The sequence below is a fragment of the Pyricularia oryzae genome, chromosome 7 (genome assembly GCF_000002495.2).
Source record: "Pyricularia oryzae 70-15 chromosome 7, whole genome shotgun sequence".
Lineage (NCBI taxonomy): Eukaryota > Fungi > Ascomycota > Sordariomycetes > Magnaporthales > Pyriculariaceae > Pyricularia > Pyricularia oryzae.
This window is the reverse complement of record NC_017854.1, coordinates 3,392,740-3,412,835: the sequence shown is the minus strand read 5'-3', so window position 1 is coordinate 3,412,835 and position 20,096 is coordinate 3,392,740. Positions and strand designations below refer to the sequence as shown.

Sequence of the window (20,096 nt, the reverse complement as noted above, 5' to 3'; positions counted from 1 at the left end):
TGGTTACGCGCTTCGCGCCCGGGCCTTATAACGCCATTTTTTACAATTTTATTTTTAACGTTTTTTTATATTTTACTTTTTTATAAAATAATTCATACCTTTCCTTTTTTATTTTTTCGTTTATTTTTTTGCGTTATATATAACCGGACTTATTGCAACTTTAATACTTCTAACATTTTATTTCTAATAATTTTAACCGCTTTTACGCTTAATTTCCTTAATAATTAACCCCTATTTAACCGTTTTTATATATAACCATTAAACGGTTTATATTACCGTAATTGCGCTATTTTATATTTTCTTTTCTTTTGGTTATATTTGGTTTATATTCCATCCATATAACATTTATTTTATATACGTATTATTAAATATTATTTTCTACCTATTTTATGTTTTATTATCTTTTCACACCACATATTAAAAAATATTCTTTTTCGATTGTTTTATATTTCTCTTTTATTTTGTTATATTTCAACATTTTCCTTACTGGTATAATACTTGTTTGTAATTTGCTTTTATATTTTAACTCCTTTTGCTTTCCAATTTGACCGCATTTCATTTCGCCCAATTATAATTTATAACAACTTCAAATTTATTTTTCCATATGTTTTTTAATCCCCTCAACTTTTTTCTATTATTTGATTTATTATATTTTCCCCTTTATTTCAATTTCAACTTTTCTGCACTATTTTCGTTATACTTCCACTATTTTAATCCCAACGCATCTTATATAACCCTCACCCTCCCGCCTCCATATAACCCTAACCTTCCGGCCTTAACGCCGCCGAACATGGGACGCTCCGCGTTTTTTTAAACCACAATCACTTTTAACCCTAACCTTCCGGCCTCCACGCCGCCGGACATGGGCGCTCCGCGCCATTATACGGGTTCCGGGGGCGCTCCGCGCTTTTTTAAACCATAATTATTTTTAACCCTAACCTTCCGGCCTCCACGCCACCGGACATGGGCGCTCCGCGCCATTAAACGGGTTACGGGGACGCTTTGCATTTCTTTAACCACAACCACTTCTAACCCTAACCTTCCCGGCCCTTTACCCTTATAATCACTATTTTTCGTCTTTCTGCGCTTTTAAAACATATTTATCATTTTAATATTCGTGTTTGCTAATTTTATATTCACGGCCCTGGACCAACTTCAATTTTAATTTTATTTGCCTTTTTTGCTAATTACTTTTATTTTATCTGCGTTTATTTTATTTATATATATCCATTTACAAATTGTTAATACTTACGCATTTAAATCCCACCGCCCTCCATCTCCCTGCTCCAAATTTCAACTAATCGAAAAAATAATATACACAACTCGTTCGTTTCCATCCTTCCCCATTTAACCCGCTTTCCCATCCGTTTCCACGCCTCCCTCCCTTCGAATTTTCCATCCCAATGCCTATCCCCCATCCTCGTTTTCATTTCCTCCCGGAACAACTCCGGCGCCTGGTCTTGAAATCCTGCAACCACCTCAAACAACACCCTTTCTTTGTCGCAATCCGCCCCCGTTCGCAACCGGAACTGTCCCTCGTCCCCTGCCACCTCTACCCACCGTCCGCAATACGCTTGCGGTACCATACATTTGCCGCAACCCCCGAACCTTTCCATCCCCGCCGTGACCAACCTTTGGATTTCTCCTGCCCTCGCCTCAATCCTCGTACGAATTTCCGTTTGCTCCTCCTTGCGCGGGCAATCTTCCACCCCGTGCCTAAACCCCCCGTCGTACGTCAACCGGCAACTTACGCACGATTCGGCCCAACTCTCCAAATACCTCCCCAACCACCACTCCTGCCTTTGCTGCTCCCTTCGCCGGCCTTGCTCCGATTCCGCCAATGCCGCATTGCTATCATCCATCACCGCGAACTCTTCATCCCCCGACCCCCACTCTTGCTCGACCGCGCCCAACCCGCGCGCCTGGCACACGTCGCATACCTCCTCCCCTGGCCCTGCGCAACTGGCCCTGTCCGTCTGCCCGTCCATTACCTCGTTTAACACCGACCGCCGACATGCATCCCCGCAAATATATTCCACCATTTCCACCTCCAACCCCGTATTTCCCACGCCACTTTCGCCCGCCCGCAACATTATAATCGCCTCGCTTTTTTGCCCGTCCCGTCCCGCCCGCCCGCTTTCCTGCGCGTAATCCCGCAACCGCCGCGGCGCCCCCGCGTGTATCACCGCCCTAACGTCGGGTACGTCCAAACCCACCCCTAATGCGTTCGTCGCCGCAATCACCCCCCCTTCGCGCATCCATGCCTGTATAATCATCTTTTTCCCATTTTCGTCTGCCACCCCGGCGTGGTATATCGGGCAACCCAACGATTCCCCGATCGTTTCCGTCCGTTTAATTGTCCCCCCGTAAACAATTATCCGTGTGTCGTCGCCGTATCGTAATCGTGCCTCTCCTACCGCCTCTTCCACCGCCTCCTCTATTGCTTGCTGCTTACCTCCGACTTTCTTCGTATACCTGACCCTATATTCGATATTATGCCGTGATGTCGACACCCGGTATATTGTGACCATATTCCCCTGGAACCCCATCGCCTGGTGGAATGCCTCCTCGTCGCGCGGTGATAACGTGGCCGTCAAACACACCACTTGCACCCCCCACCCCGCGATCGTCCGACCTAACAACCCCAACTGCGGTCGAAACTCCGACCCGGCGTCCAAAACCATGTGGCACTCGTCGACACCAACTCCTGCCGCACCCGCAACCGGTTGACGAAATCCCGGAACATCTTGGTGCTCGCCGACTCGGGCGTTACAAACACGATCGCCGCCGCCCTGTTCGCGCCCCTCGACGTCCACACGTGCGCCTCGATCCCGCTTTCCCGGCACCGCCGCCACAAATCCTCTCGCAACGCCACCAATGGCACCACGACGATTGTCGTTCCTGTTATGCCCGTGCAAAATGCCGGCAATATAAACGACAAACTCTTGCCTCCTCCCGTGCCCGTAATTTGTACGATCGGCGTTAACCCCTTAAAAATCGACCTGACCACCTGCTCCTGGCATCCCCTGAACTCCGCCCCCTCTCCCATTATCCGCTGCAACGCCCCGTGGATATTTACAACCCGCATTCTCTTGAACCGCCTCGCCCGCGCCTCCTCTGCGCTGTCGCTCCACGGGTCCCTCTTCCGCTTAGTTCCTGCCGCCTCCACGTCCGTAAACCCTTTATCCCCAAACCCCAAAAACCGATGCCATTGCGTGCTCGCCATCCGGAACTTCTGCCGCATATTCGCCGTCCCGAACACGTTGCGCCGCATTTCCAATCCATAAATCATCCCTCGCGTCCTCGCCCCGTGCCCCGTCTGCGCTGCCAACACGTCCGTTGCGCTTGCTTCGCGCTCCTGCCCGTCGTCCTCGTCGTCGTCCTCGCTAAACCCTTCCACCTTGAACGCACCCTCCAAATATCGGTTGCTGATCGCCACCACGATGTTGCGCCACGAAATGATATCGACCGCCGGACCCATAAACCGCTGCGTGTGCTGCTGCAACCGCCGCCTTATCCGGTCCGACTGCCATACCCCGTGCGCTTTGGCCGTGTGCACGATCGGTCCCTGCTCTTTAATGGCGTCCCTGACCCTGGTGCTTCTCGCGCCCTCCGCCTCGTTCTCGTCCTCGTCCTCGTCCTCGTCCTCGTCCCAATCGTCCTCCTCATCCTCGTCCTCGCTCTCTTCTGCCTTGCTAAACATCACCTTGTTCGCCCATAAAAACGCGCTTGCCTCGTCCCCTCCCTCCACCACCCCTTGAACCTGCTGCCAAAACGGCAACACCAACCACATATACCACATTAATAATAATCCCACCTCCCGCGGCACGAACCGGCTGACTGCCTTGGCCCTTTCCGTCGTCCGGATGTTCTTGTGGTACAACACCACAAAACTTATCAACCCGTTGTCCACGAAAACGTTTCGCGTCCCCCCACCGCCCGTATTCCACATCCGCAACCCGATAATCTCCGTCCCGCGTGCCGGCTGCCCGCCCGTAATGTGCATCAACAATAATATCTGCTCGCGGAACCGCTCCACCGACCGCTCGTACCGCCGCACTTGCTCGCCGCTGAACGGGGACGCTTCTGTACCTGCCCACGCCCGTTTCAACTCGATTTGCTGCGATATTTTGCCCATTAACCACGTTTTTCCGTCGACCGGCCACTCGTTACGCTCGTCCCGCAAAAACAAATACCCGTACGCCTCGTCGCTCTGGTCGTCGTGTAACCCCGCCCAATTAATCGCCGGAAATTGCTCGTGGTCCTGTCCCTCCGGCATCATTAACAACTCCGCCATAACCTCCCGCGCTTCCGCCACCATCCCGTGCACCATGTCGACCAACTGGCCCATGCCGAACTGGATTTTCCGGTACGTGATAGTGTCCCCCTTCCACGACACGAACCCCTCCGCCACCGTCGTGTTGCGGATCGCCATCCCGTACGCCTTGCGGTCGTATATCCACCCCATCGGCGACGATCGCCCCTGCGTGGTCGGCCGTACCATAAACCGCATTACCTTCTCGTGCGCCCGCCTGTCCATGCCCACGCATTGCTCGTTTGCCTCTTCTGCTTCCAACCCCTGCGCCTCCAACCGCTCCATTTCCTCGTCGTCTTCATACTTGATCTGGCTCGCCAACAATATCCGCGTCATCTTTATCACCGCCGAATATTTGGGCGTGTAATTCAACGGGCTCGCCCATCCTGCCATCGGTAACAACCCCATGACCGCTAACCCGCTAATCACTGCGTTCTCGTAACCCGTCCGCAATAATATCTGGTCCATTAACCCGACGACCGCGTCGACGCACAACCGATCCAACCGCTCCTCTTGTTCTTTCGTCGGCCTCCGCGTCTCTGCCAACTCTGCCGCCGCGTTTTCGAACGCGTCCCACCATTCCCCCTGCTGCAACGTCAACCGGTACGCCGGCCGCTCCTCGTCCTCCATCGCCTGGCTGCGGTGCATATAACAAATCACCTGCCGCATCACCTCGGTGTATTTTTTCCACGTTTCGGCTTCCATTTTGGCACTGAACCGCTTGTCGCTCCGCTTGTCGCCATCCTTCCGGTTGATCGTCTTCAACACGATGTCGTCGACCTCCCCCTGCAAAATCATCCTCTGCCCCTGCCGTGCTGCCCGGTGGAAACTTTGCCACATGGCCTCCAACGTCCGCTCCTTTTCTTTAATTGGGTCGATCAACGCCATTATTTTCATGCGGCTGAACCCGCGCAAATGCCGCGACCAACCCACCTCCTGGACCCACAAATTCGGCTCCAACTTCTCGTTGGCCATCTCGACCCTGTCGTGGTAAATCCTTTCCATCGCACACATCTTTTCCTGGCCCAATTTGACTGCCTTGCTGATAATGTCGTCGATTGTCGCCACGGCTCGTACCGGCGGGTCATCCGTCGTGGCCCGCGGCCGTTCGACCTCGAACCAACTGCTTGCTTGCCGGTTCTTAAAAAACCGCTGTAATCGCACGCCCGTACGCCACGGCAACTGTGCCGCGACTTGCTTCCCTCCTCTGGTCCGCGGGTTTTGCCATGCATGCTTGGATCTGTAATGGTCGCGCATACTATTCTCTTGCCGGCAAACCCACCCGCATTCCGCGCATCCAAAACCGTCCCGTTGTGCCGGCCGCAACAACGGAATCTCTGGGCACGTCGGCGGGGGGAACGCGAACTCGCGCAATGCGTTATGGTCCTGGTAAATATTCGGCAACTGGCCGACTGCTGCTGCAATCTTTCTTGCTTGGTCTGGCCGCATCTTATGGCTGGTACCGCGTAAATGCGGCTCGACCTCGGTTGCTGCGTTGGCAAACTGGCATTGGGTACAAATTACCACCTTATATTTGCTTACCCAAACGTACGGTCGAATGTCTGCCATTCTGTCGTTGTGTTGGTTCGGTTGGCATTAATATTGATTAAATGCTGGACTCGTCTTCTGTTGGACTCGTCTTCACCTTTTGTTACCGCGACCCTGCGTTTCGATTTTTTTAATGGGCCCTGCTACGCTGCATGTAACCTTAACGCGTCCGTCGCCCTCGTCGTTTGAAACGTTTTGGGTTGGCCTGCTATACCCTAACCCGTCCTTCATCCTCGTCGTTGCCCTGACCTGCGATACCCTAACCCGTCCGTCCTCGTCGTTGCCCTGGCCTGCTGTACCCTAACCCGTCCTTCATCCTCGCCGTCTGTTGCGTTGGCCTGCTCGTAACCCTGACTCGTCCACCCCCAATTCGTCACCCCATCAATATCAATAATACAATCTTAAACCACGTACAACTCCCGCATTTCTGCTCCAAATCAATCGTCCTTTTGCTTGATTGTGCATGGCGCCTGAATCTATCGCTGGTTCAAATTTTGAAGCGATACGATCAAAAAAAGTCAATGCTTCGTAACCCTCTAGTAAATCCAATGCTTCGTACCCCCTGCCATCATCCCTGCAGCCTTGGCGTCCACACAAAATCCATTGCTTCGTTCAACGAAACAATCAGGTATTACTGGTTAGGAAAGAACAGGACGTTAAAGACATTCGATACTACCTAATTTACTGGACTTGCATGCAATTGGAATGGTGCGTCGATCTTTTAGCCCCCCCCCCCCTGTTTTGTTACCTTGTTTTATTGTTAATACTAACTTGTTTGCAGTGATATTGTCGCCGAGTTAAATTTGCAACAGTCGGGCATAGGTAATTACGAGCAGAGCATACCACACCCCAAATTGGAACATATAATCGAGTCGTAATTCTGAGGGTAGGTTTGGGGGCCCGATCCTCACACGCTTTAAAATGAAAATTAAAAAAATGGTTAATTATAAAAGGCATAAATATCCCATCCACCGCATTAATAAACCCATAAATAACTTTTAATGCTCCCCGCTATTATTAAACTGTAATTACATAAATAACCCTTTTAATTTAAATATTTCTAATTATAAACGCAATTTAATAACCTTTATTACAAATTAAAAAATACCATGCCAAAAGAAACCAGTTTAAACCACATTTTGCCCAAGCAATTTTAATATAAAAACCAAATCAAATATCTTATATTAAAACCATTTAAACATCAACAGCTATTACTACCGTCTCATATCATTCCACAATATACTTTTGAATTAACGCCGCTTTATCTGTTTATTTGCCCCTTTTATTCGCTTTTTTCATTCAATTATCATTTTACCCAATACGAAAAAATGCGTTTTTCATTCGCTTTTGCCCTTCTCTTAAACTGCGGTGGAATCGCTGCTCTCACGCCTTTTGAGGCCTGTTACAATGACTGTATCAATGGGAGATTGCCCGACGTCGTTTTTGAACCAAACGATACAACCGCTGTAAAACATAATATGTGTGTTTTGAAGTGCAATGCCGTCGAAGGGCATCCCACGAAGTTTAAATTGATGAGTTAGTTTGCATATGGAAAAACTACGACCCAACATTTGCGAATATGGTGGTGGGATTTTGGTATATTTTTCATGTTACTTTTTGTTTACGGGCGGAATCGGGCAAATATGGGAGCGTTCGGCGGAAATTTACGTGTATAACCACGTAAATTGGGAAAGCGATGCAAATTTTTCAACAAAATTTATGCGATATTGGATAACGTGGATATACAGTATGTGGGCCAGGACAGTATGTGGACAAATCAATTTTGCTATTAAAGAGTTTAAATTTTCCCAAAATGCTAGTATTTGTCACGGCCAGGGTAAGCATAGCACGGAAGCTAGTCTATTGGCGCCTATCGACGAAGATTCTACTCTGAGGAGAGGAAAGGAAACAAACAAAGTTCTGAGCTTGACGCGACGTCGATAAAAGTATCACCCTGGTGGGTCGTTGGTCCAGGGTCAGGGTTAGGGTCTGGTGATCTCATGGTCCAAATGTCACACTACCCCCTTCCAAACCTCGTATGTCGACGCAGGAGATCATGCGAGGCTCTTGTCAAGTTAACCATGTCGTCGCTTTTTCCTTTTACCGTTTAACTCTCCATGCTCCGCCACGTTATCCTCCTGATTCGGTTCGTCCAACTTATCCTCGGCAGCGGCTTTTATCCAGATTGCCAATCGCTTCGGCGGTCCTGCGGCATCTTTGTACTTCTTGTGGAAGTCGTCAAGGGCTGTCGCTGAATTCTTGAAGTTTTCAGCCGGGTACCACGTGTCGTCTGGATCACATCCTTGCCATGCGACCTGGTATTGCAATGTCTTACTCCGGCCAAATAATCGGGACGCTAAAACTTTATCGACCACAAACTCTGGTTCTCCGTTGATCTCTTCTGGCGGAGGCGGCTCTCTTTTCTGTTGTGGTAATGGGTCCATTGCGGCTTTGCGGAGGCGGTCTGCGTGGAACAAGTTTTTTCCTTTAAACGATTCAGGTACGTCCAGAACATAGCTATATCCTCGTTCTTCTAGAATCTGCCATGGTCCGGTCCACTGTGAATCCAGTCTGGTCGTCGGTGCGGTCGTCGGAAACCCTTTTTTCTTGACGAAAACATAGTCGTTAACGCCAAAATCTACTGGTCGCCGCTTTTTGTTGGCTTGTTCTTCCTGCCTCGCCTGCGTTTTTAGCGCGTTTTGGCGAGCCAACTCTTGGACTTCTTTAGTCTGGCGGACGATCTGCAGCGCTTTTCGTTTCTGGTCTGAATCAACGGTCGTGGTTGGCAGGTCGGTGGACAGCGGGTTTCGGGGTTCGGTCCCGAGCACTACCTTTAACGGGCACATACCAAGGCTGGAATGCCACGCGGCGTTGTGGGCAAAATCCAAAGCAGGCAAATGTACGCTCCAACTGGTCTGGTATTTGTCGATATAAAACCGTAGCTTTTGGTCCAGTTCCTGGTTGGTTATCTCTACGGCACCTTGTGTTTGAGGGTGCAGGGCGCTGCCGTGTCGGTGTTTAGTACCCGTGAGTTCATTTATCGTCGCCATGAATTCGGAGATGAACGGCCCGGCGTTGTCGCTAATCCAAACGAAAGGTAGTCCTAGGAAACGGTATAGGTATCGGTAATATCGGGAGGCCAGGATTTCTGCTGTGTCGGTCTTCTGTCCTGGGATGGTGGCTATCAGGCGACTGAACTTGCAAACGAACACCCACACGTAGTCGTATCCGAACTTGTCTTTGGGCATGTCCTTTCCGTCAACTGCTACATGTTCCCAAACGTAATTCGGTATCGGTAGCGGATGCAATAGGCCCGGGGTCTTGTCGTGTCTACCTTTATTTCGCTCGCAGTCGTGACAGTTTTTGATGTATTTCCGAATGGTTTGACTCATGCCCTCCCAAAAATACCGTCTTTTGATCATTTGTATCGTCTTGTTCTGTCCTGCGTGGGCGAATATTTTGGGCTCGTGAGCTTCACGGATCAGAGCGGTCCTCAAAAAAATCTGTCCGTCTAAAGTCGTTTCCGGGACGACTAGCTTTCCTTGGTGTTGGCCTAGCTTTTGCTTTTCGTTCTCTTGTCGTATTAGGTCTACCAAATCTGCGCCGCTCACCACGTGGGCGTTTGGGTCGGCAGTGCTGACGGCGGCCACCGTAGGTGTGATCTTCTCAGGTGGGATTAAAGTCATTGTTCGTTCTTCTTTTTCCCGAGCTTTAACTGTTGGAAGGTCTGCCGTCTTGCGGGACAGGGCATCGGCGGCTATATTGTCTTTGCCGCGGCGGTACTAAAACGTAATGTTGAAGTTGGCCAGGAAATCTGCCCAACGCACCTGTCGAGTCGAAAGGAGTCGTTTTGTGGAATAGTAAACTAAAGCTTGGTGGTCTGTAACCACGAAGAAGCTTGTCCCCAATAATTCTGGTTCGTAATGTTCCAGCGTTTGAACCACTGCCAGCAGCTCTCGGTCTTGGATCGGGTATGCGCGTTCTGCTGGGGTTATCGTTTTTGAGAAATATCCCACAGGTTTCCATTCTCCACCCGGTTGCTGTTGCCAGATTGCTCCGCCGGTCGCGTTGCGTGAGGCGTCGGTTTCTACTTTGGTCGGTCGGCCTGGGGTGAAAAATGCCATAACCGGTGCATCGCAGGCTAAACGTTTCATTTCCTCAAATGCTCGCCTCTGTTCTGGCCCCATAGCAAATTTGGCGTCTTTCTTCAACAGTCGGTTCAACGGCTCAGCGACGCTGCTGGCATGGTGGCAAAACATTCGAATGTAATTGCACAATCCCAAAAAGGAACGCACGGCTGTTTTGGACGTAAGGTCTTCGAACTTCCAATCGCTAATTGCCTGCAGTTTGTCTGGATCGATACGGATGCCCAGACCTGCGTCCATAACGATGCCAAGATAATCGACCGTGGTAACGTTGAATCGAGACTTTTTAATATCTCCCTGGAGGTCGACTCGGCTTAATCGGTAAATAACCTCTTCTACTTGGTCCCAATGTTCTTCCTCGTTTCCGTCGGAATAAACCAAAACATCGTCGGCGTATGCGCTGGCGAACAAGTCCAAAAGTTCATTCAGCTGAGCGTTGATAAAAGATTGCCACCAAGCTGGGCCGACCTTCAGCCCAAAGGGAAGCACCTTCCATTGAAAGGTGCCCTGTCGGGTGCGAAAAGCAGTGAGGTACTCTGAGCCAACCGCCATACGTAACCGGTTGAAAGCTCGAATAATGTCGATTTTTGTAAACCTCTTTGCATTGCGACAATTAAAAATAGTTCCGTTGACATCCGGGGCTGGTACGAATCGATCTTTCAAAAACTGGTTGATCCATCGGTAGTCGGTGCAAAAACGGCGTTCTTTGGAGTGTGGTTTAGGTACGAACAGGACAGGCGCCGGGTCGGCCTGCATACAGAGTTCGATAAACCCAATGCGCAGCAGCTCGTCGACTGTTTCCTTTTCGAGCGGCAGGAATTCCACAGGTGTCCTGTACGTCGGAGGCGATCCTGTTTTCGGCTTGTCTAGCTCCAAAATTACATCGTGCCCTGGGCGATGTGGAGGCAGGTTGGTGGAAGCTGCTTTCGAAAAGAATCCCTCCAGGTGAGCGAGTCGGGATGGCAGTTTGCTTCGGACCAGTTCGACATGGTCGGGGTCTTCATTTTCCGGGAACGGGATTGGTTCTCCCTTGTTGGTTTTCCATTGGTACGAACGGCCGACGGTAGATAGGCTGATGGCGGGTTTTTCGGGTCCAATTTCTAACGTGATGGGCTGCGTGGGTAATGGGCACGATTTCCATCGCTTTTGTCGGGGGTCGGTGTCCAGCTTGTGTTGAAGGGCGGCTATATTTACAACGGTTTGGTTCTCACTCAAAATAACCGGGGTCGGTCTGGGTTCTAAAAAGGTTGTTTGGCGCCACGGTCGTCCAAGTATTTGCACCCTTTTGGTTTCCCGTTCGAATGCTCGGTCGCGCCGCTCTGCATCGGCTTGTGCAGCCGGATCGGGTTTGTCCAACATGTTCGGAAGTCTGATGGCTGGCGAGAATTTTGCCAACGATGGTGTCGTTTCAGGCCATGCGAACGTTTGCGTTTTCGGGTGGATCCAAACATCCTGTTCAACTAGCCAATCCTGCCCAATAAACATATCATGCCCACTTTCCGTCACGTAAAACATTTGGTTGCTGAACCGGCGTCCATCGATTTCCAAGGTCGCTTTTAGTTTGTGCGTAATGCGTCCTGCGTCCTGTTTGCGGTAACGTTGCGTACCCCCTGTTCGGCACCCCCCCTGTTCGGCACCCAAAAATAACAACACTTTTATTTTTATCCTCCAACTTCTATTATAAATATCTCGATGAATCTGTCACTTTTGGATTTACTTTTTTCTGATTTTAATTCTCCATTTTCCAATGAAGCAATATACTGAAAAACAGCTTATATCTGCAATTAACGACGTCAATAATGGCAATCCAATTGCAAAAACCTCCCGAAAATGGGGAATACCTAGGTCTACACTTCAAAGTCGACTTAAAGGTTCTCAACCTTATAAAAAAGCACAAAGCCCTTTTCAAAGGCTTTCCACGGAACAGGAAAAGCATTTGGCTGATTGGGTACTTACCCAAACAGCTTTAGGGCTTCCGCCAACGCATTAAGAATTACGCTTTTTTGCCGAACGAATTCTTCAAGCCGCCGGAGAGACAAAAGGCCTTGGAAAACGTTGGATAACTCGTTTTTTGGCTCGTTATCCAATCCTTAAAACCCAAAGGCCCCGTCGAATAGATAACGCCCGGGTTAATGGCGCTACTACGGAGGTAATTAAATCTTGGTGGCTTTATATTACGAACCCGGTTATTAACGCTATTAAACCGGAAAACCGTTGGAATATGGACGAAACCGGTATAATGGAAGGCAAAGGATCTAATGGCCTAGTATTAGGGCTTAACGGGATCCGGCCGTTGCAACGAAAAGAGCCCGGAACGCGTGGTTGGACGACTATAATCGAATGTATATCGGCTACGGGCGTTGCCCTCCCTCCCCTCGTTATATTTAAGGGAAAAAACGTACAACAACAATGGCTTCCCACGGATTTAAGCCCTTTCGATAATTGGCAATTTCATGCAACCGAAAACGGGTGGACAAATAACCAAACGGCTATCGAATGGTTAAAAAAGGTGTTTATTCCGTATACCCAACCTTTAACCCCTGAAAAGCGGTTATTAGTTTTGGATGGCCATGGATCACATATAACGGACGAATTTATGCTTCTTTGCTTGCAAAATAATATTCAACTCCTATATTTACCCCCTCATTCGTCACACGTTCTTCAACCATTGGATCTATCGGTTTTTGGGCCGTTAAAAGAAGCTTATCGACGTCAACTTGGATTTGTTAGCCAATTTTGCTGTTCAACAGTTATTGGAAAACGAAATTTCCTACTTTGTTATCGAAAGGCCAGATTAAAAGCATTTATAGCAAAAACCATTCAATCTGGTTGGCGTACAACGGGGTTATGGCCGGTAAACTTGGTTAAACCACTTTTAAGCCCTTTTTTGTTAGAAAATAGCAACGCCAACGTTATAAAAGATAAAAACAACGGTTTGCAAAGGGATAAAACACCGGAAAGCCCAGCCCAAAAAATTAACGACCCGTCTTTACTTATTTGGAAAACCCCTAAAACGACCCGAGATATCCGACTTCAACTGCAAAAACTTTCCCAATCCAACAAAACCAACGCTACTTCACGTCTTTTATTTGCAAAAGTCCAAAAAAGCTTCGAAGCCAAAGATACCCTTTTGGCTAGCGCCCAGCAAAAAATCAGCTTATTGGAAGCACAACTGGAGGCAATACGGCCGGTTAAAAGGAGGAGGGTGGTTCCGGATCCAAACGAGCTTTTGGTTAACAAACAGAACATTATTGGATTGCAGGAAAATGATATAGAAAATTTGGAACCTTTAGCTGATGAAGAAGAGGTTAATGAACCGGAGAAGCGTGAAAACGATTGTATTTTTGTCCGTTGATAATTTTATATTTAAATCAGTTTATAAAAGTAGGCATTTCGTTGTTAGATTTTCAGGGTGCCGAACAGGGGGGGTGCCGAACAGGGGGTACGCAACGTTATAACAAATTAACCGTATTCTATCCAACCCCTATCTACGTGATCGCAGAATCTGTTGAAAATTCGTCTCCTGGTTCTTAACGTCACGTGCTTACACACGTGACTTACTGACTCGCTGTCTGCTCATGAACGAACAGGCTAGTTACCCCTTGTTCGGTACCAATAGGAATCGATTCCTGTGTGATGCTCGATATATCTATGCCTCATCCAAGCGGACCATGCATCGACCTAGAGCGTGGCCGCACCTGCAATGTGTTGGTGCTATTACTTAGCGTCCATTGGTGATTGTGAAAATTAAGATTTTCTATTTATGAGAGTAGGTTCAAATTTTGACCCCTGTATGTAAAGAGGAGATTGTGTGGTTACATGTACAAAACCAGAACCCAAGGAAGAGCATATCGAGACAAAGCCACCCTCTACCAATTGTACTTGTATCCTCTTTCGTTTTTCCCTGCTGGTGCTGAGTCGCTTTTTTTCAAGAGTATAATATTACTGGAAACGATCGGTTTAGGTAATCAAACAATGATCCTGGTGAGGGTGGCGTGAGGCCGCATGATCGCTTGCAGATTTGCACATCCAATGTGCTTCAGAAGTATGGCAGTTAACAATTTAGCACCGAGAAGCTGCTAAATTGTGACTGTGGTGCCTTTGACAAAGTTCTGCTTCGAGATTTTCCTGGCAAGGGGTCCGCCATTGCCGCGCTTTTCCCGCTTCAATTTCAGCTTGGCTTTTGCTTAGCATTTTGGAAAGGCTGAGACTAGCTGCCTTAACTCTGGCAGAAGGCAGCCTATCTTTTCAGACAATATCGGTCTATCGGATTTGCTGATGCCTGCGGTCGACGTTGTAGGATTTGTAACGATTTATCACTTGCGGAATTAAACGCGTTAACTGAAAACGCTAGTTATTTAGGTGGAAAATGGCTTAATATATTACTTACCTATAAATCGACAAAATTAACGGATATGGAAATAACGGAAGCCCTCCAATTTAGATTATTAGCCCCGTTTACACCGTTGGATCACCCGTGTAACCAATGCGGTAACACGACAAATATCGGTCACGAAGACGTTTGTAAAGGTGTGTGACGGAAGTGGATAGCCTGCACGACCAAATAACCCGGGTTATTGTAAAATCGTTTAAAAAACCGCCCCGATTCGCAAATCGAATTTGAACCGGATATAAATCGAATACTAATTCGAGTACCGGTTCGAATACCGGTTCAAATACCTGTTTAAATATCGGTCCGAATACCGGCTCGAACACCGGCTCAAACACCGATACCGAATTAACCCCACGCCCCGCAAACCAAACCGGCTCCGGAAGCTCTATTACACCACCCACTCGCTCCGGATCCCGTGCAGTTAACGGCCGTAGGACCGATTTTTCGGTTATTAACGGAGGTTCATATTTGTCCTTTATATTGGCAACCAGCCGAAACCACGCATTTAACGCGTTGGGATCTTCGCAAAGGGCCCTTTGGAAGTCGTAAGCATGAGAAAAACGCATTTTTAATTCTGCACGCCGTTGGACGAAGCGATTCCTCCGGCTTGGGACGGTGCTTGACCTCATACGTCATACCGTTTTGAATGGTTCCCTTGATATGGTACAGGTAGCCAGTTTGATCATCGTCGGTCTCGATGAATATAGCATGGTGATTCCGTGGAGCGCCGAGATATTCGACCAAATACACGTAGTATGACATATTCTAATGCTTGTAAGCGGTCGAACCGTATAAGAGAAAGGTGCTGAATACCAATTTAAGTTTTACAGTAGCAGTCGATTGGTTGACAAGATATGTGCAATAGCGGTGGTTGTGCAGCAGAAAATTGATTGTTAATTTTAATTAAAAATTGTAAGTTAAAACTTATCATCAAAGTTATCTTTTAACTGGTAACGCACAAGCAGGTGTTATATACCATTTTAAAGAGTAAGACCTTGATTCAAAATCTTAGGTCGAAACTATTTCCTTATAGCACAGGGAGTCCTATGGGAGCCTAGAGAGATGACACGGGGGCAACAACTTTAGACCAGGTAATCCTTAAGGAGATGTAAAACATGCAAGAAGTGAAAGTAATGTCATGAAAAATTGTCACACCCAAAACTAACAGTTTAATCAAATGCAGAAACCAATAAAACAGGCCTAAGTGTTTTAATCCAATTATTAGCCGCTGTAAAGCCTTCATCGTTTACATCGACAGGCAGCAGCGTCGTCAGAAAAAGGCCCAGATGGAGACGAGACACAGCCTGGGCCGGAAAACAAAGTGGCAGGGTCTAGGAAAAGGAAATAACCCATGCTGCCAAGGCACACATAAGCCTAATCTTCCTAACAGCACGGGTAATATCGTACCACGTTATAGTTAAAGAAAGTCGGTAGCGAGACAAACCTGCTCACTGCTGCAGTTTTGAGCCCTATGGGATCTAATCCTTACTGGTATGCCCCCTAAGTGCTACTCTCCGCACTTCCGAGCTGAAAGTAGGTGGGACGCCTCGCCCATACAAAAGTTGGAGGTGGTTCAAACGTGTTATCTCACAAGAATTTACCTGGAACGGAGGTTCCAATTGGCCAGTGCCGCATAATGACTCCACAGGTTTCTATTCATGCACCCAATTAAATTAGCGATACGCTGGAATATCTCCATGAAAACCCCATACAAGATAAAAGTGCCTGGCGAAACACTAGAGAAGACGTGGCCGACGATGGGCGAATCCGCGAACAGTTATTCGTCAGCCGAATTGCCCCCAAATGTAAAGAGTTTGCTATGCGGAAAAAATACAACTAATATCTGCGGCGTTTATCGATTCTTAAATGCTTCCACCTGAACTCAAGTAAGAGCCAAACCGGAGTCGTTTTTTTTCCCATTGGTATGGACTGTTCGGATTTGGTGCTTCATCACTAAGGACCAACCAGAACAAAAAAAATCATTTGGTAGATGTTACGAAAGCGATCCCAATGAGACAAGGCTGCAATATAGGGGCGATTCTACTCGAAGATTTAAAGCTAGGTGTAAAGGAAGAAGAAAGGCACGCAGTGCCAATCGCGTACACGCGCCTAAGCGAACAAATAACAAACTCACCCTGGCGCCTTGTTACGTGAGGTGGAGCTAGTCACGGTTGGCAGTCGCCCAGGCACGCCACTCCGTAACACAGGCAAATTAAAATTATATTGTAATTTTTGCAATAATTTTCAAATTCAGGGTGTTCGTAGACTCGTAAGTCTACGTGATGCATCCGTGGTAGACTTATTTATATGGTGAGAACGCTATACCTCTGTTATTTGGGTATATTCGGTCTATTTTCTATTTAAGTCGTGCGATTACAATTTAACGTTTACCGCCGGGTGAAAAGTCTTCGTGCGGCCCGTGCTCCCTGCTTAGTCACCCGGTCGCCGGGGCCGCAACCCCGGCCCGTGTTAACTCCCTTCCTTGCACGCGCGCGAGTGAGGTTATTCCAACAATACCCTTTTGGCTAGCGCCCAGCAAAAATCAGTTTATTGGAAGCACAACTGGAGGCAATACGGCCGGCTAAAAGGAGGAGGGTGGTTCCGGATCCAAACGAGCTTTTGGTTAACAAACAGAACATTATTGGATTGCAGGAAAATGATATAGAAAATTTGGAACCTTTAGCTGATGAAGAAGAGGTTAATGAACCGGAGAAGTTTGAAAACAATTGTATTTTTGTGCGTTGATAGTTTTATAGTTAAATCAGTTTATAAAAGTAGGCATTTCGTTGTTAGATTTTCAGGGTGCCGAACACGGGGGGTGCCGAACAGGGGGTACGCAACGTTACACAAACTCTCTTTAAAAGCGGGGTTCACGCATTACGCGAACTTTGACGAGAAGCACAAGTGTAGGTCCAGCCCCTGCTCACTTGAGACAATATTTTAATTAACTCACGCGTACTTCATTCTGTAGTGACTGCGAATCACTTTTGAAGGTAATTCATGCTTTCAAGGAGAACGGAATGAGCCGAATCAACTCATTACAGTCAGAACGTCTTGGGAAGCGGCCGCAGGAGCATTGGCGTGAGCTGAGACATTGTCTTGGTCGATTGTTGTCTTACCGACAAACTGCTGAGGTTCTGGTTGCGACACATAACTGGTGGCCGCGACTCTTCCATGGATTTATTATATATTCCATTCCTCCAAACGAGAGGATGCGCAAGCCTATTTCCGACACCAGTTTCAGCGCTGCAACCATTGTTATGAATATGACTCGCGAAGACGAAGACCCCAAAGTGTACTTGGAAAAAGTGGCGATTTTGGAAGATATGGGCCTCGATAATCGAATCACGCAACAGATTACCACAAAGTCTTTTCGACCCATTGTTCATACCGAAGTTCAGGTGCATTCTGCTCTTATTAGTTGCAGCATAACCCGTGTCCAGAAATTCTGGAATGATTATAAGTATATTGGCAGCTGCAAACCGACCTGCCGCTTGTGCTCTTATTGTTTTCACAATTATTGGGACAATATCAAAGTCCGCCCTTCACACCAAAATCTATATTTGAACTGGCGTCTTCCGGATTTATACCTGAGTGAGCATTCTTCAGATCGAGAATCCCGCGAGCTATTGGCGCGTATGACAAAGCATGTTCGAAATAATGCGAAACGCATATTCAAGGAGGGACTCCCTTTAAGAAGGAAGCACGACTCCAGTGACAGCGTTCGCATACCGAAGCTCTACGATATAAGAATATGCGGGTCATTTTCTTTGATAAACAGTGTGCCGTCAAACCCGTCAAACCCTCGTTTTCACATTTACGAGAACAGGGTCGATAATAACAACGCATCTCCACATGTCGTACGGCCTTCCCGTATAATTATCTGCCTGCTTCCATGTTTTAATAAAGCGGTCTGCAACGATAGGGTCTATAAGCTCGCTCGGCACTGGTCGCACGGGTGGTAACTCGTACTTTGGTACTTCCGGCCCTTGGCTGGTCGCGCGGTGGGCGTAGGTCGCATTTCCGTCCCTTTCCGGAGCAATTTGCGGGTATGTTTGCACCTCCCGTGTTAGCCTGTTTCCGGGCATGGCTGTTGTGCTTCTTCCTGGTTCGTGCGCATAAATAATACCTGGATCCGGGACTGGATAGAAGATGTTTTGTGCGCGCTGCGGCTCTGCGGGTGGACTTTGGTACCCGTTATATTCCACAGACTGGAACACAACTTGCGGTGTTGTGGTTGTCGCGCGCTGGCCTTCTCCCGTTTGTTCCTTCTTATCCTGGGGGAATCGCACGAGTTTGTCGTTGATTCTCCTCCCTTGGGTAAGTCCGCATACTTCTTCTAACAGATCTACGTATGCCTTGCAGATCTCGCGCGATATTTGATCGAACTGGTAGCTTGTCCATCCCTCAAGCTCTTCTTGGAAGCGTTCGCGCAGCCGTTGCTTTGGGGTTATTTTTCCCGCTGCTTGTGCCTTGCGCACGCTAACTACTGTTTCATAGTATAACTGCATAAAGTATGTAGATTTGGTTCCAGTGGCTGCGTGAGGTCGGGTGGTGGTTGATCCCAGGCGTGCGGGTCGATATATCTTAGCCATTGTGTATCGCTGATCCCGCTCGCTTCGATCATTTTCATCCAGGCTGGCGTGCGCAGCAACCTAGCGATAGGTAGCTGTTGTTCCTCGAGTTCGTGATGATCCTCGTCGCGCGTCTCTGGTGTGTTGCTTGTTGATGCCATCTTTGCAGTGGTTGGTTGTTTGGATGGAAGCTGAATAATCTTCGCACGACAGCGTGCAATCTAGTTTTTTAGTACAAGGGCGCTAGATTCGTCCGGTCCTTAAATCTCTGGTTTTTCCAATGGGAAAGCATCCAATCTAAATTTCGGGCAGTAGCATAAACCGGACTCCGGCGTTTAAACAACCAATGGGTTGGGCCTTCGTGCGCGCGGCTTATCTCTTCACGTAGCCAATCTGTGAGCGTCGTACAACTGGTTGCCGTACTTCTACTCACTGATTAGTGTTCGTAGGCTCGCAGGCCTACTAACAATACATTATGTGGTAGGTTTAATCAAATGGGTGAGAACGTTATACCTCTGCAATTCGGGTATATTCGGTCTGTTTTCTATTTAAGTCGTGCGACTACATTTTAGTATTCACCGCAAGGTGAAAAGTCTTTATGCGGTCCGTGCCCTCTGCTTAGTCACCCAATCGCCGGGGTCACAACTCCGGCCCGTCTTTACCTCCTTTCCTGCGCGCGCGCGAGTGAGGCTATTCCAACACTTTCAGAAATAACTGTTTAAAGGAAATGCCGCGTTTTATCCAAATTAAACTGCTCGTAACCGACAGTGTTTCAAACAAGGCATGGGCCGAAAACCTTCAATTTCCACCATTTAAATCCATGCATATTTCTCGCAAGATTCTCGATTTATACAGCAAACGTAGTATTTTCTAGGCTTTTTATAGCAAAAGGTTGTGTACGGGTGAAGTGAGCATCCTGGCCCTTCTCCACCAGGCTCTTCGACGACGCGTTTGCAGTCTTCCTCGGCAAAGATTAAAGGTATAAAACCAGAAACCGCTAAAAGGGTGATTGGAATGTTCTTTAGGATATGCATCGCGTTAGTTGTAACACAGGAGGCTGAAAGAGATTGTTGTATGTTTTATTATAATTAGAACTGGAAGAGCTGATGGAGAAGGGTGGA

General features: G+C 47.9%; 2 protein-coding genes across 2 annotated transcripts; both read right to left on the bottom strand.

Annotated features, from left to right (window-relative positions):
- Positions 1 to 879: 879 nt before the first annotated feature.
- On the bottom strand, positions 880 to 5,948 carry MGG_18098 (uncharacterized protein; the record flags this gene model as incomplete). Its single annotated transcript, XM_003721472.1, has 4 exons — positions 2,682 to 5,948; positions 1,752 to 2,481; positions 1,253 to 1,297; positions 880 to 1,086 (listed from the first exon to the last, which is right to left on the bottom strand). Exons 1-4 carry the CDS (start codon positions 5,882 to 5,884, stop codon positions 880 to 882), a joined length of 4,185 nt encoding a protein of 1,394 aa, XP_003721520.1. The 5' UTR covers positions 5,885 to 5,948.
- Positions 5,949 to 18,198: 12,250 nt separating this feature from the next.
- On the bottom strand, positions 18,199 to 18,996 carry MGG_15398 (uncharacterized protein; the record flags this gene model as incomplete). Its single annotated transcript, XM_003721471.1, has 1 exon — positions 18,199 to 18,996. The coding sequence occupies one exon, from the start codon at positions 18,994 to 18,996 to the stop codon at positions 18,199 to 18,201; it is 798 nt and encodes a 265-aa protein (XP_003721519.1).
- Positions 18,997 to 20,096: the final 1,100 nt, after the last annotated feature.